A 17,622-nucleotide genomic window follows, 5' to 3' on the forward strand; every position below is an offset into this window, starting at 1 on the left:
TTTATAAATACACACCTTCATAGTCCATATCCCAGTGGTTCTTCCTGATGGAGTCGTTGTCTGAGCTGGATGGTGGCCTGGTAGGGAGGTTGGGGGCAACGCTGCACACTACCGGCCCCTGTATCTTTGGAGAGGAAACCCCGCATCCTGATGAACTGATCTGGCTGCATGGGCGAAGCGACCTGAACGGCGTGTGGTCGAGGTCGTTGATGGGATCGACCAATGTGCTCATCTCTATGGGGTTGACTTGCTGGTTTTCGGCTTTGAGGCTCTTGGCCAGGCTGGGCTGGAAATAGCTGTGGGTGTGAAAAGATAATTAATCTTTGTGGAGTAATTACAGACACCCAAATTCCTGCCTCATTTACTAGCTCACTTCTGTTTCACTATTATCTATTTTTTTCAAAGAAGGTTTGTTGTATCAGTGTTTATGAAAAGCTGGAGAGAAACGCGACTCCCAAATGGATGATAATGTTGCTTGGCGACTGCTGGATGCACAGTTGTTTGTTAACACTAATACAGTATGTCAGGGCTATGTGCCTGTCTGCTAGTTTTGTAAATCCTTTGGCCTCTAATGGCTAACAATTGATTAATACAGCTTTAACTAGATGTTTGAGGATAATAGAAAAAAGAAGTTTTAAAAATTGGGGAGCAGATACATTTAGCATTTACATTTTAGCCTGCTGTGTTGCAAGTATAACAACAAGAGTGTTTCTTCTGACGTCTCTCTACAACTTCGCAGTTGTATAATTTAAGAAATTTTTCTTTCTGATGGAATCAAATTCTCCTTCAGTTTCTGTTCCTGATGGGCTTACTTCCCCCTTGGATTTCCACTGGATGCAGAAAGGCTTTATAACTTTGTGGCATTGACAAGTATGAAACAGCATTTGAACACTGTGTATTGTAGTTTTTTTTTTTTTTGTTAAATCTTAAAACATATAACCTGGACTAATGGAATATGTTGAGGAATTTTGAACTTAAAGGTCCAGTGTGTAGGATTTAGTGGCATCTAGCGGTGAAATTGCAGTTTGTAATAATTTGAATACTGCTCGCCTCACCCTCCCCTTCAAAGCGTGTAGGAGAAACTATGGTGTGTGCGAAAAACACGAACAGCCCTATCTAGAGCCAGTGTTTGGTTTGTCCGTTCTGGGCTACTGTAGAAACATGGCGGTGCAACATGGCAACCTCTGTGGAAGGGGCCAACAATTCTTATTTTCAGGTGATTATACACTAATGAAAACATAAATATTATATTCCATTTCTGCCAATAGCTCCTCCTAAATGTTACACACTGGACCTTTTAATTTTAGACACAGACATTTGCTCTCACCCATTGGAGTCCTGGACACAGACGGGCTTTTTCTTCTTCTGCTGAACATAACGTTTCCTTATGCAAATGAAGATGCCAACCAAGAAGAGTAATCCAAGCACGCTGGCACTGATCTCCATGATTTCCACATAGCCAATCATTGGAGATACATGCTAGATAGATAGACAGGACAATTGATGGATTGAGTATAATTAAAGGTATCTATGGATGTTAAGTGGAATTTCCCTTATCTCAAAAACAAAGAATTTTGTGATACTTTCAAGAAGGACACGTAAATTAATTAATTGTTGTTCTGACTGACCAGAGGCAGCGGGTCGCAGTGGATGTAGCCGTCAGTGACTTTACAATCAAAGCCTCCAGGACACGGATTGGGCGAACAGACTTCTTTCTGATTATGGCACCTATAGGAGAGTAAAGGAAGCTGCATTTAGGAGAATATGGAGATGACAGGAATTATCTTTATTTTAATATACTGTAGTTTTGTGGTGTACATGTAGTATAAAGTTATTTGGTGGATGCTAGTTCAGTATATACACTTGCAGTGTTGGCGCTCTGCTCTAAATGCTCAGTTAACAAAAAACTAAAAGTCTGTAGCCATGGTAGCAGCCCCTTGAGGCTGTTAGCTCATCACACACACCACAACAGCATGATAGCGTTAGCATGTTACATACTAAACATTAGTATGTAACATTCAACATGTTAGCTTGTTAGCGTGGTAACATGCGTACAGTTGCTGACATTAAAAGTTAAAATACTACCAATTAAACATGTACCACTAGTTGCATGTTAACTTTCAAACAATAAACATAAATCAAACTTTAATTGTGCACCTTTCATACAGGTTAAGTATGAAATTCAGCTGAAATTAAAACATGATTCAGGATTAAAAATTAGATATGCATGTGTGTTTCTCTCTCACTTGAACTTTGCAACTTGATTTTGGCCAGAAATCAAGTGCTTTCTCTTTAAAACAGTTAGTGTTCACGACCAGATTGCTGTGAATATGGATTGTGAACAAGAGTACCTCGGTGAATAGCAGCACAAAGGCTGCCACTTTGGCCCGGGAATGAAGTTTAAATTTGGCTGATGATACTGAGCGCTTCACTGCGGCCCTCCATCTTCCAGGCCCAGGCACGAAACACGACCCAGAGGACCTACTGGCAGAGCTCTGATTGCTAAGTGCCACTGCTGAGATACTGACAAAACCTATCATTTTGTTTTATATAAATCTGCCTGGTGTTCAGCTTTACCCACTCATTTCCCAGGTGTTGAATTCCCTTGTTGTACAGCACTGAAAGTATATTCTACAGTTATAGGGAAAAATACAGCATTCACAAATTTTTTCTTGGACAAGGAGTTTGGTTTTTGGAAATGTTTTTTGATGAACTGAATTATAAAGTCCTGTATTTTTCTTTGTATTGGACAGTTTGGACGGATTATTGTTGGTTCATGTGGATGGTATTCAGTCAAAACACACAGTGGACATTGTGCTGCTGTCCACTGCACAGATGACACGTGATAAAACTTCACAGCATGATAAAACATCAGTTTGTTTTGCAAGTCACACATCCTGCAATTACGATCCACCGGCGGTTATTTCTCATTCGCTGAGTTAATCAAAACCCCACCTGGAACATGGATTGCTGTTAATACCCACAAGGAGCGACGCAATTCCACAGGCGGCCTTAATGAAAGAAGGAAAATGCTGCTGTAATTTCATTTGAACGTGACTGTTCTCTTTCATAGCCGTTAGTGGTGTGAGAACACAACTAGCTCGTTCTAGGGTGATGAACAAATGGGTATGTTTGTGTGCATCTGACGGTGTGTGTGTGTGTGTTACAGTTGGAGTGTCCAATCACATATAAATGCAAATTCACGGCCATGCATGGTTTTTCGGAATGCAACCGTACTTCAGTGCAAGTGATGTTGCATATAATGAGGGTTGTGCTGGTTTTGGTATTATTAATCATTTAGTCTACGAAATGTTAAAGGAAAATCAAGTTTAATACAACTTGAATTTCATTTTTGTTGGTATGGCCATCCGTTCTCAGTTATGATAAAATTGAGTTCTTGAAAGTTGCAACGTCGCTAAAAATAGGTCCAACGGTTGAAAAAACACGAGCGGTCCGACGATCAGACAGGTTGGTAACAAGCCAACAGTTTATCCAGATTTACCTTCACTTTATTTGGAGGTACTGAAAGTGGGTCTGTAAACTGTGAATGTGTACTATAGACAGTTTGAGGAGTAATTCTACCATTCAGCATTGTTTTTCCTTCAAATAAATTTGTCCAAATTGTTTGTTTCCAACCTGTCTGACTGCTCTTGTTTCTTGCCGCGTTTGACTACTTCTTCAGCTGCGTTTTTCAGTTGTCTGTCCCACACATCTGGCGAACAGATATGCTTCTATTTTAACTGATCCAGCTGTCCACACAGGTGGTGCAATGGCTCACGTTTCACTCGCACTCAAAGCATGTTTTCTTCCGTTTTATGCATGTAACTGCAGTGTTGTGCATTGGGCTCTGAGAGCTGCCAAAACGTGGGTGACCCACACTCAGTACTGTGCCTAAACGCATCCTGTGTATACAGACAGAGCATTGAAGCTGCTGCTCTGCTAACGTGCTGCTCACGCTACGCCTCCTGTGTAGACAGTGTTAGTGATGTCGCTTGGTGAGTACCATGGCTGCACTCCAAGGGCGGGGAAAGCCGCTTAAATGGAGTACGGGAAGCTCATGAGGCGGCAGGTGTGACATTGAATCTCTTTCAGCTTGTAATCAAACAGCAGCAGGTAGTGGAGCTGCTGTGACAAACTTTAATTTAATCTTATTGCAGCTTTTAAGTGTGGGCAGAGACAGTACCGTACCTTTTCCATTTGTATTCAGCCACAACAAGCCGTGTGAAATATGTTTTTAATCAGTCTGAATGCTGTTGGAGACGTTACTGCAAATCGGCATAAATTGTGTGCCACGAAGAAATGGAGTGGAAACAATGCCCAAACAGCTTGATGCGTCACTGTGCCACTGTGCACCCCATGTTATTATTACGGATAGAAATCATGTTCAGAGCTACGAAGAAACCCCAATTTGTAATAAACCGTAGTTTTCCCTTTAAGAAAACCCAAATAATACCAATCATGTGCTACCAGAGGCCAAAGCGATGTTTTAAAATTGCTTATGCAGTCTGAAGAAATGGGGAAAAAAGTGTTTGATTCATAATGGCACAGTATAACACCAAGAAAGAAGCAAATTCCTACATGTAAGTTGTTGCAGATTTAACCAGCACATATTTGGCATTTTTTCTTGATAAATGACTTAAAGATTAATTAGTTATCAAACTATCACTGATTATTATTTTGTTGACCGATAATAAAATCACTTAAGAATGATGATGGCTGACACTGCAGATGCTGAGCGCTGATATTTTGGGCCTTCAAGAGATAGTGAACATTGGACGTCTTTAACATCTTGGGCATTTTCATTATGAAGAAGTCAGGAGCCGCCTCATAATTTGAATCTTCTGTAAAAGCTTCTAAAATAGCGTCTTGATGAATATTGAGCACTAAAACTCTCCAGTGAAACCAAACTAATCAAATTTTTACAGCACCCTCAGTTCTTAAAGGAAGTCTTACACAGCACACATGTTCAACAGCAGTACAACATCAACTACTGCATGTAAGTAATGAATATGTTAATGCGTTACTCATTAAGAAAATGAATGAATAAAATATGTGTGTTTACCTTGCTTCAGCGTTGACCAGCGGGCAGGTACACATGTAACCTTGAGCCTTGGGTACACACACCCTGCCGTGGGCACATGGCTGGGAGGCGCACGGGTTGTCGGCCAGCTCGCAGCGGGCGCCGTGGAAGAGTCCTGCACACCTGCAGCGCGGCTCTGCAGAGTAAATAAAAACACCCAGACGTCTGAGACAAGAGCGACTGATCAAAGCCACGGCCAGTTACCCCTACAGGCAGTAAACAATCAAAGCAAAGGTCAACCTGATCTAACCAGAGAACACGAGTGTGTTTGATATTTAAAGGGGAAAATCTCCCCTAAAAAACTTCAACACTGTTTAACAGCAATTTTGTTGTTTTTCTTCTTCCTGCGGATAACTGCTCAAAACCAGACAGTGTGACATCACCAGCAGCTACAAAGGAGTCTGTTATTAGAAATGCTTTCACTGATCTACAACAAACAGGAAACATCACGTTTTGTCAGTCGCCCAGAAGAGAAGAGCTTTTTTCTAAATCCGTCATTTGCATTAAAGTTCACAGTCACAGAAGGAGAAAACCACTTGAGAGGAGGAAACAGACCAATTTACACCCACAGGAGCTTGAAACAGACCAGAATGCAATGCTCATATTCTTTTTTTGCTTTGGCTGTAAAGTAATTGTGCTTACACATTTGACAAACGGAGAATTTTGGTGGTGGTTTGGTTTGTCTTTTTAATATTACAGTCATTTGGCAGACGCTTTTGTCCGAATAGACTAACATTTACACACACATACACACACTTTGTGGTTCAGTGTCTTGCCCGAGGACACTTTGACATGGGGGGCCTGGGATCAAACCACCAACTCTGCGATGATGATGATAATGTCCAACTTGCTCTACCATCTGAAATACAGCCACCCTTATTTCTAAACTGTATGCAATTCTCCTTAAATGACTCGTGACTTTAATAGTAACCTGCTTGTATTTACAACTAATGTTTATAATGGTTTCATTAGAGCATAGAAATTTGTACTTGGCCTCTGGGGACAGTAACAAAATACTCTTAAAGCTCAAAGGTCCACTAATTGGCTTTTGGAGCATTTAACAAAAGCTAGACTGATACATATCTGATACTAGCTTATTGCAGATACATTGGAATTGGCATAAATATAGGCCGATAAGTAACAAGAAATTGCAGTACAGAAATGTCAAAATATGTTTGAGGTAGTCAAACAGTGACGCCATTACATAGTTTGTCCATTAGAGTGCTGAAAGGTTTATTTTTCAACTGTAAATTGTCCCGCTTTGTATGAATCTTTGTCACAATTCTTAAACTAATGAATGTAAGAGATCCTGATCAAAAATGTCTGTTTACGTTCACGACAGTATCAGATCCTGTGTCATCCTAAACATGGAACTTAGGTCACATGATAATAGGTGGTCATATATTAGGGAAAGATGATCTCTGACGTGAATGTCCTACTTGAGCTTTTCGCCAACCATCCACTGACTCCAGTTCCACCTTCCCAGCCGGAGCTGTGACCAGCTTTGGTTTGGGGTTTACAGACAGCTGATGTTGTCAGGGGTCCAGGGTTCTTGCCATTTTACCAATGTTCGTCACATTTGTTGTTGTTTTCCTAGCTAGTAAGTGGACGTTTGAGTTTTGATTATTTTGTTACACATCTTTCTGTGGTGTTAGTCTCAGTTTAGAAGGACATGTTTCTTTGTTACCTGACATGTTTTTGACATAATAAACCAAGACCTAAAAAGGCCTAAACTGCTATAAAGAAAAAGAAAACAAGGTAAACCTTCCTTTTACTCCACATCCCTTTATACTCGGGAAGTAAACAAAACAGTAGGGGAACGACTTCATATTCTACAGTAAAAATAAAGAAACATCCACAGCCTTCATTGTTTTTGCCGCCTGTCTGATTACATTTGCTCGAGCTGAAAGGATCTTTTGGGAAATAAGTTGTTTGGCATCGCACCCCAGAATTTGTGCCTGAAGCATAACTGAAATGTGATTTGACATGATGATGAATAAAGTCCTGAGAAAAGTAATACCTGGCTGTAACCTTGTGTCCTGTGTGTGTGTGTGTGTGTGTGTGTGTGTGTGTGGGGCACAAATTATGCAGCTCAGCGACCTAACAGGTAAACCCACGGTAAAAAAATACGTTTTCTGATAACAGCTTTAGGGTTCGTTTGTTTACACTGTTCTTCCAAAGCACAGAGATCTATATCATCTTCGCAGCTTTATGTTTCATATCCACCTTACTAGAAAAAGAACATATTGCCTGCACTCTCTCACAAAGACTCATGAGGATAATATTATTTTAAAGCTCCTGGTCTTTTATCTGTAAAATTGCAGGTGTGCTTATCAGCTATCAAGTAGAGAATAAGGCAAGCCACCAGACATCTTTTGTGATACATAATGCAAAAAAACAAAAAACAAAGACATTGTGAGCCTCTCAGACACCAATTTTTTATCTTTTGTGCTTCGCCAAGAACTGATGCATTCGGCCAATTAGTGATAACCTACAACGTTAATAAAGCAAGCAGTCACATAAAGAGAGCCTGATAAGGATTTGAGACCAAACTAATCTTTCATGGCGGAGTTGTGGCTTGTCCCTGACTGAGAGGGTGTACGGTAGCTCGATGCCGGGAAACTTCAATACTTTCTAATTATTCCTTGTGTAATAATTACTGATTTGCAGGGGTCTATCTCTTTGGCTACTGGAAAGGATATTGCTCTGGCCCCATCCCCCTTTTTTAAGGGGCTGGTGTTATTCTGTTTTTATCTTATAGTCAAGAAATCAAATGAAAAGACCAAAAATGTTCTAAGTTAGTAGGCCAAACAGCTGTAGTTTTTAGCAAACGTTTCGAAAACAGGAAATAGTGCATTTGTTGGAGACGGTTTTTAGCGGCGGATTAATACACATCTGGTCTCAAGTCACTTGAGACACCAGTGCTGCTTTGTACAACATTGTTGGTGTAGGGAAATCATGGAGGACAATTTGATATTTTTATTCTAAATCTCAAACCGGACAGTTCGGCCCTCGACTGTGGAGCAGACACTACCAAAACCTCAACTATATTTGTTTGTCTTTTTAAGAGTTAAGAGTATTTATATTACTGCACATATGATTGCTATTAATTGCGTTTTTAATTCTGCTTTATCATCTTTTTTCATTATGAAATCCTATGAATGTCTATGTGGCCTAAGAGTAGCCAATAAATACATAGAACATGAGGTGGAAATAAGCTAGAATGCACCAGAAGGGAGTTGAGATTAAAAAATAAATAAAATAAAAAAATAAAGAGGCTGTTCTACCCCCTTTGTAAAGTGTGGGCATGAAACGCTGTATATTTGTTTTTGCTGAACATATCCAAAGTCTTGTACAGCCCATAGAGGAAGGGGTGTAAGAGGATTTCCTGTTACATCGATCAGTATGTGTGTACGTTCACAGTTCCTAATTTTTCTGTGGATGTGTTTTCCAAAACTTTGTTACAAACCTGTTTTGTTTTTAAAAGCGGTATATAAATGAACTTAACCTGTTTTCCGTGCTCTTACATGAACAAAGTTGGAACAATTCTTTCACATGAAAGATTTCTCTCTTTGTGTTTTTGTTTGACCTTTTCTCTCGGGTTTGAAGTAGGCGGGACTCAGCTGGAAAAAGGTGATGTCACATAACATCCATGCACCAATCAGAATTTAACAATATTTGAATGATACTGATGACAGTTGTGGGACTGTTTGCTCATCAAACCACACCCACGCAGTCCTGATGAAGTTTTTGCGTTAAACTCCTAATAAATAATACCGAAGGTATTTGTTTTCTAAACTTTAACTTCAACTCTTAAATACGTAAGATTTGAAGTTTTCAAGTGAGCGACCTCTTCAGTGCACTCACCTCCGCTGGCGTTCTCCTCGCAGACCCCTTCATTCTGACAGGGGTTCTTGTCGCACGCTCCTGCCCGGCTGCAGCACTGGTACACCCCAAACACCCTCCTGCTCCCTGGCCCGGCCCACTCAGCCGTGTCACCCACTCTGATTGGCTCCCCGTTGAGCTCCAGGCCCTCTAGGCAGCCAATGAAATTACGTGGATTCTGGTGGACCTCTGGAGCAGAGTCCCGAGTGAAAGAAGCAAAGAGCAAAGCACCATGGGAGCGCATCATCCGGCACGGCTCGGCCAGGGTGATGAAGGCTGGATGCTGCTGGTCCAGGGTCAGTCTCAGGGCAGTGGAGTTGACCTCCAGTAGGACGCTGTGCCACCAGCCATCTGACACTGGATCAGATCTGATCAGTAAGGAACCAGGGGAGGCGTTTCCACAGCTGTACCTGAACTGCAGCTCTCCATCAGTCAGCTGAAGAAGGAAAGTGAGATTCAGTTAGCAACACGGTAATTATGCTCAGAATCTCTAGAGCAATAAGATGAGAACCAAAACTTTTAATTTACTAGAAGAAATAAGAAGTCCATATTCAAGTTATGGCTTAATGAAGGAATCTAAACCCTGTACATTGAAAGAGTTAGGCTCTTAGACTTGTCCGGTTAGATAAGATTCACTGACCTCACATGATGTAAACTGTTTTGTCCATTTTAGATTTTTTGTTTGTTTGTTTGTTCTAGGATAATGGCAGCGTGGGAGAAGGTAAAGACAAGGAACTGTTAAGTTACTAACTTATTAGAAAACCATAACTGTCACTTTAATTTTATATACTAGACCAAAACCATACAGACGTTAACGCAGTGTAAGTCTGTATGGTTTTGGTCAAACACTCTTACTTGTCATCATCTGTTTTTATTCAGTTGGCATTTAAGACTTTGTTGTTTTATGATTATGCATCATGTTGTGGTGCTTGTTATAGTGATTTCTTTGTTCAATTATAGTAATTTTTGGTGTTATTACCCCCCGGAAGCATTGATTTGGTGGTTGAAGGTCTGAAGACGTCTTGGTTAAACTGGGTTGAAAGTGAAATGTTCTGATGTTTAGGTTACATATACAGGTTAAATATATTGTTTTTTCTTTATGTTGAAATATAGTAATTTAAATGCTGCCGAGACAACGTTTAGATAACCACGTTTAAACCTGCAAATCACCAGCTTGGCACTTCTGTTTTTTTGTTTGGACTGGTCTAAACATAAAATCACGGTTGCAAGCCTGGTGATTAGTACAGAGAGATAACAAAATCTGGTATGTACACTGTGATTTAACATTAGATTCAATTTTATGTGCCAAAGTAATACATACACACGCCTTTAAGTAAAAGTTAAGCAATAGAGATTCAAATGATCAAAACATTCCAATGCACACCAAATATACTCGATGCCAGCAACTACGATAACTTTAGCGTTTGACCTTCAGCCTGTGGAGATTGCAGGCATTAAGAAGATAAACACGGGTGTGTTTTTGTTCTCTTTTGTGTCTCAAATAGAATCTGATTTCGCTGTCAGCTCCCCGTGTCGCTGATGTACAACACCACACAGTGCTCAGAGTCACACACATTCATTCAGCATTTCATCACCATCAGCGGGAGCCTCTTAACGTTTCTGCACGCTCAGCGTTCCCACAAACTAACAAGCCAGCAGCTTTTTTTATTATCTATTCATGCTTTATGTAACGGAAGGGTCCTCATATCTTCCCCATTAAATATACAGATGGAATGTGTATTTTGCAAATTGCCAAGCATCACCCCATCGGACACTGACAGCCGTGATGCATTATTGATACCAATCTGCTTGACTCCTGCTTCTTTATTTGCTGCAGGACAATGAGCTTTTCTCTATTTGTTTTCTTTCTTGGAGTTTTTATTTCCTGCTTTCTATAAAACTCAAGTATAGCATGGACAGGTTGCTCAGCATTGAGGCTCTGCGGGGTGTCCTCCGGGCGATGCTGCTTAGCTTTCTGTCCCTGCCAGAGGTTTCTGTTTGATTCCCTGCGGCTGGGATGATGAAAAATACAAACAGCAATGATTTATTTTGGAGGGACAGACCTGTGAAATTCTTCACATGGGTCAATGACAGAACACACAGAGGAGAGGGAGATGAGGGCTGCTCTGGCTCTGGCTTATCATGGAAAGATACTGAAGAGCTGGCAGAGGAACAAGTGAAAACTTCGAGACATCCGAGGCGCCTGTCGCTTGTCTTTTAATCTATTTTACATGACTTGGTGTGACTACTGGTGCGATTTATGGTGGATATTTGAAGAGAGACTGCACAGTTTGAAGCACTGAGGATTTTACAGTATCTGCACAGCCGACGTAGTGTGGGCACCGTGTCAAGTCAAACTCCACAGCATCAGTGTTTCATGAAATCAACGAGCCTGAGCGCAAACGCTGCGAGTTTCCCGCAGGGAGCTTTAATACTGCTGGGCAAAGCTTAATCAACAACGGCTGCCACACTCATGTATTCTGCTTGCATGTGATGTATGCGCATACTCAAACTCAAACACAAGTATATTGAGAGCATGCAGGAGGCAGCGCTACACGTCTGCAGTGATAAAAGCTCCGCTGAGCACACTCACTCGTTTGTTGTGCTACATAATAAAATCTGGTAACATGGGAATAGCCTTGCGGCCTGTGGTTGCATTTACATACAAATAAATTTAAAATTGAGAGTAAGGCACTGTTGGATTCAAAGAGACTGTAAGTAATTCACTGAAGCCGCCCCTTGTGGCTGTTAGACCAGTCTCCCAAAAAAAATCATGGACACTTTGGATTTTTGCTAATTTGACATCATAAACTGAGTTTAAGAAACAGCTAGTAGTGGGAAGTAGAATGCACAAACAACTTTTAAACTTTAGATTTATTTCTACTTTATTTAGACAGAAAAGGCATTTGTAAGTATTGTAAGTTTTCGAAACTAAAAGTTTAATATTTGTTTAGACTGATCTTATAGACTAAATGGAATCCTATGAATTATATTAATCTATGATCACAGAGCTAGTGGTCCCTAACTGCTTTAACTTAAGTAATGAATGTCTAGTATTTGTCTACTCCAGTGAACTGAATACCTGCAAAATCAAGCTACTATCAAGCTAGCCTGTAAATTGCCTGTAAACGTCTAATATGAGAAATTACAGGTATAGCAACCTCTGTAGAAGCAGTGTAACAACATGTCAACCTGTTGACAAATCTCTACCGTCTCATGGTATATCATTATCAAATCATCAGCTACCAACTGTAAATGGGACTCTGAACCAAAGCATGGAAACAGGTATTTTCAGTCATGCTGATGCTAAGCAGCTATAATTTTTTACCATCAGTGTTGTGCATGAATGCACTAAAAGAGCGCATGTCATGTTGTTGGTGAACGGTGAACAGAACGTATCCGTTTGCTAATGAACGTGAGCGTCGTTCACTCCCGCAAGAGTTAATGACGCCCTCGCACTGTGTTTTACAGCACCCGGCATGCCGGTGTCACAGAAATGACACATCGAGCTGAAGCATCTGACCAGTCTTAGGAAATATCTGCGAGTGAATGAGGATCACAAGAAACCATTAACAAAGACCACGAGCCAACAGCCGCGAAGTTCCTCTGCTCGAGTCAAACTCACAGCATTTTGTAAAGGAACAAAACTGAAGAAATGAATGTGAACTAGTTCATTTAAATCTGTGTGAACTGAGCTTTGAGCTTGCTCTTTTGAAGTGTGAATTTGCACAACACTGTTTACCATGTTCATATCCAAATTTAGTGTGTTAACATGCTAACATTTGCTAATTAGCAAAAAAAAAAAAAAGTACAGTTGAGGCTGATGGACTTGTATCTCCAGGATGTTTCTCTGAAGTCGTCACAAAAACCAGGTGAGGGACTTCTCAGATGACCTTTTGAAGCCATTTCTGCTGACAATGAATCAGGCAGGGACCTATTCTTGCATGTGCGAGCCGAGAACCAAAACCCACGAGGTAGAACCTTGGGCAAGTGCTGCTTTTGAAGTTATCCGAGAATCAAAATGATTGAATATTCTGTCTGAGTGCACACGGATGTCACGCAAATGAGAAGAGCCCACAAGGGGAAGTATCACGCTGCATTTCAAGGAGGGTTTTTTTTTTTTTGTTATCTGTTTAGAGAATTATTCATGTCTCTCAAAGAATACAACAATTTGTTATTCGTTTAATATGGTACAGTAGACCTTGTATTATAGCACGGAGATGAATCTTCCTTTCCCTCGACAAATCTAGAAAAGCACGTCAATAAATCTTGAGTTTTTCATTAAGACTCCTGCAGAAGTCTCAGTGGTTCCCTCGGCGTGCATTTTGAGATAAAAGGGTAATATGTGGCTCACGTGCTGCATTCAGAGCCAGCAGTCACAGCTCAAGTTAAAAGGGCACTGATGAGCTGATAACGCTGGAAAAGCAGGGAATAATAAACCAGACGAGTATTGTTGGCTTCATAATCAACTGTGGAACTTTAAAAAAGTGTGTAGGGTGGGAGTTTACCGCCGCTTCTGATATTCAAGCAGGCATTTAGCACACATAAACATATGAAATAATCTGACACAGAGATAAAGGAGAGGCATGCCTGATATGCTCTAACATGTGATAATCTGCAGGATTTTGGCAAGGGAGAAGCAGCAGGGTTTGGACAGCTTCAAACCCTGCTAACAGCTTTTCTTGTCAGCACAGAGAATATGAAAAGGCCCAGGACGCAGCTGGTATTTCACGGTGAAGAAGGGCACGTTGTCTGAAATGTCAGTGTTGCCACAATAGAACAAGTTTAAATCAAGTTGATTTTATTTTCCAAGTTTCAGGGTGTCAACAGGTGCTGTGTCATGCTGACAGTGTTGACCCAAATACACAGCAGAGTGTTCTGCTATTATGGGATCTGTGTTTGCAGTAAACACAGAAAAGGAAAAACAGAGATTAGACACAAGACGAATGACTCACCAGATATCAAATATTTCAAAAAATGTGAAACCTGTGCTGATAACCTGACTGTTGGCATCAAGTAGCAAATAAAATATTCACAGTTAAGATGATATCAGTAGAACATCCAGCAGTACTTGTGAATCGGAGCTGGAAACATTTTGGATTGAAAAGCTTCACTTGTCATCGTCGTTCCCCAGCGAGAACCCCCGAAGATTAAATCAGCAGCTCTCAGATTTGATCATTCTGATAGTAAATTAGTGTCAAACAACAATTACATTACATTAACAGCACCTGAAAATTAGGAGGAGATTTAATCTCTCCACAGCAGCAATACTCAAAGAGCAAAATAAATTAGCTGCCAGCTCAGGGGAGAAAATATTTACACTTCCTGCAAATTAATGAAAATAATGATTTTCTTGTTCGTTTAGTTGTAATTGAATTGCAGCCTGTGTTTTTCACCCTGAGCTGTTGTGTCATTTCCAACCAACAGACAATGAGGATATCTTTATGTCTCATGTGAACAGAACAAACGCTGACACACACGTCTTTACTGGTTTGTCTTTGGACCAGTTCTAAATTATTTATTCATTGTTATATTTGATTATTATTACCATTGCAATAAGGTCTAAGCAGCATTTTAATGTTTTAGTTGGTTGAGGTGCAGAACATTTTAATATAGTGTTGGAGAGTTTAGTCTATAGCAGGGTTTTTGAACTCTGACACTGGCCCTGGCCTGTGTTGGCTTACACTTTGCCAAATTGGCACCATTAAAAATATGCCGAACTAGCCATTAGCAGAACCTGTTTGCAATGTCCCAGTGGATGCACAGACAAGTATAACTGGATTACTTTGGTACTGAAGAAAACTTGTGATTCTCAGACAAGTTCTGAAGTTGCTTTGTCCACTGATTTAAGAATTGTTTACATTTATCCGCAATCACAGATAATGCTATCCTCAGAATATGAAAGTCACACAGAATCTAAAAATATGTGCATCATGTCTGTGTGTTCAGATCTGACTGAGCTCTGAAGAAATAGCTGAAGTACCTTAATACCTCTGGTCGACAGTATAACAATGCATCATATTGAAAAAGTTTTGTTTGTAAAATCTTGATCTTCAAACTAACCAGTAACTGCCAGACAAATGTAGTGGAGTAGAAGTTATTTAAGTAGAGTACTTGAGTAAATGTACTTAATTACAGTCCACCACTGGATTACCTACATTAACTACACATCGTATACCCAACGTGTATTAGGCACAAGCTACAGCAGAACAGCTGTAGGACGACAGAACAGAACATCCAGTAACAGGCTGCATCTGTTTATAAAGATCAGTGATTTAGGAAATCATAAGAGTACATCTGCCACAAAGGGTTCAAAATAAATCCTGTCATCTGTTCCTCTTTAAATGCAGCCTCGCAGAGATAAATACCTGTAAAGTTCCCCAGTCGTTGGTGCTGTTGGTGGACACGATGAGGCCTTGCTCCTGGAGAGTCTTGAACCTCAGTGACAGTTTGAAATCCTGGTAGTCTTCATCCATCCTGTGAAGGTACTTCAGGTAGGATTTACCGTCGAACCTCACTGCCGACTCTGAAACATAAAAACAACCGATAGTGAGATCACCGGTCATTACTTTAAACCAAAAGTAACACTATGAAAGAAAGCCATGTAACTCCTAAATTGTGGTAGTCTCATTGTACCTGTCGATTAACTTTAAGCTGAGTTTGTTATGAGCTGATTTTAATCAAACTCTTTTTACACAAAAATGTGCATAAATGGCCTCGATCCAAATTAAATCTTTCATTTGATCAAAAATATAATTGCAAAGAGGCCACAACCAAAGAGGAGCAAAGTGGTGACGCTCCAGTTCTACTGCACAGAACAACTTTCATCTCTCTCAGTTCCTTTTAACAAAAACTTTAAAGTTTTCAATAGACAAGTGAAACAATGGCTCAAACTACAAAGACGTGAACATTGAGCGAGTTTTGAATGGATCCACTGGTCGCATGCATGCACATATACAGTCATTCACAATGTATGAACACAGACACGTTTCAGCTAGAGGCTTTAATATACATTACATCGGTTGCATTTCTTTTTCCAGAAACGGATTAGTTGACTGTTCAATACTTGATTGGCATCAGTTTGGTAAGAAATAATCGTTTCTAACATCTTCATTTTTAAAGTTCACTGGTTCCAGCTTCTTAAATGTGAAGTGATGTTTTCTTTGTGTTGTATGATAGTAAACTGAATATCGTTGGTCAAGCAATGTGACTGACCTGATGTCAACTTGGGCTTTGGGAAATTGTGATGGGCATTTTCTCCTATTTTCGGACAGTTTATAGACAAAACGATTAAGAATAATTGAGCAGCTGAATTGCTAATGTAAATAATGGCTAGTTGCAACCCTATTCTTATGCAACAATGTTTATCTGAATTGCACCTGGTAAATAAATAAAGAAAACCTACTCCACAGGCTTTGCTTAAATATTCTTAGTTTTATGGCAGTAAATTACTTGTCCTACCAAACCAATGTCTTTTCATCTTTTAAGACAACTAGCTGACATTACTGCTGACGCTTTCCCAATGGATAGAAACCAGTGGCTGCTGGGAAGGTTGGAAACCAAGCTGCAGACTTTTGACCAAATTAACCTTTTTCACATTCTAACTCAAGGCCACAAAACTTGGAAAAGGAAAAGTAAAAAAACCTTTAACTAATATTTATCACTCCTCAAGGCAGCGCTGACACCTTCACTTTCCACCAAATGTGACAGCTGAGTCTGCAGATGAAACATGGTGTAAACTGAACGTAATGTGTGATCTCAGATCTGACAGACAAGTCTGCAAAGAAAGAGAGGAAAAATACGTGTTTTTCTCAAATTTGTTTGATCTTTTTAACTGGAAAATGCCAAAAGTTGAAAAACCAAAATGCCCAAAGCCAAAGAAATAAGAACACAGTAACGTGCGACTGGTCTGGCAGAAGTTTAGGCGTCAACAACAGTAACAAAGGAGGAAGGACTGAATGAAGGATGAGTGAATTCATGAAGGATGGAGGTGCAATTCATGGATGGATCAATGATGATTCCAACAGCAAAACTTCTGCTTTTTTTGTGGTTCTTAGATGAAACTTTATTGATTTTACTCTGACCTTGTGGTCCACTCAGGAGATTTAAAAAACACCAGTTTGGTTGATGAAGTTTGTTTGTGTCTGAAAGGTCAGCAGTTTGAAACCCAGACTGGCTTTGTGGGGAAGGAAATGAGAGTCTTGTTCATCAGCTGCTTCTTGTTTGAAGTTTGAATCAGTGTTGCTGTATAAACTTTCAAAGGATAAAAACTATTTTAAAAAAGCCTTACAAACTAATAAACATTCAAATTTAATGACAAATACAGAAAGTGCAACTTTATAATCAAACTTGATGATTAAAAAGGTTTGTTTGTTTAAATGACTTTTGCCAGTTTCTTCATTTACATTGTCAAATTGGCTAACCTTTGTAACCTTTATAATGTGCATTTGTGTATATTAGTTAAAACACTATTTCTTGATATTGGTTCTCTTCTTTGTGAATTGCATAAGGCTGAAACTAACAGTTATTGTTGTTACAGATTAATCTGTTTATTATTTTTTCAGTTAATTGAATAAAAGCTCAGTCCATAAAGTGCCAGACAATTGTTAAAAATGCCATCATGGTATCAGAGCTGTAAGTGGCACCTTCAAATGTCT

General features: G+C 39.9%; 1 protein-coding gene across 1 annotated transcript in view; it reads right to left on the minus strand.

Moving 5' to 3' along the window:
- fat2 (FAT atypical cadherin 2) overlaps positions 1-17,622 on the minus strand; it is a 111,899-nt gene that overhangs the window by 18,663 nt on the left and 75,614 nt on the right. The window contains exons 23-28 of the mRNA XM_044206084.1: positions 15,334-15,491; positions 8,948-9,401; positions 5,063-5,216; positions 1,629-1,728; positions 1,328-1,479; positions 16-296 (exon numbers count right to left, since the gene is read on the minus strand). Of these exons, the coding sequence (XP_044062019.1) occupies positions 16-296; positions 1,328-1,479; positions 1,629-1,728; positions 5,063-5,216; positions 8,948-9,401; positions 15,334-15,491 (1,299 nt within the window). The remainder of the gene's footprint in view (positions 1-15; positions 297-1,327; positions 1,480-1,628; positions 1,729-5,062; positions 5,217-8,947; positions 9,402-15,333; positions 15,492-17,622) is intronic.

This window comes from Siniperca chuatsi, linkage group LG8 (genome assembly GCF_020085105.1).
Source record: "Siniperca chuatsi isolate FFG_IHB_CAS linkage group LG8, ASM2008510v1, whole genome shotgun sequence".
In the NCBI taxonomy this organism is placed as follows: domain Eukaryota; kingdom Metazoa; phylum Chordata; class Actinopteri; order Centrarchiformes; family Sinipercidae; genus Siniperca; species Siniperca chuatsi.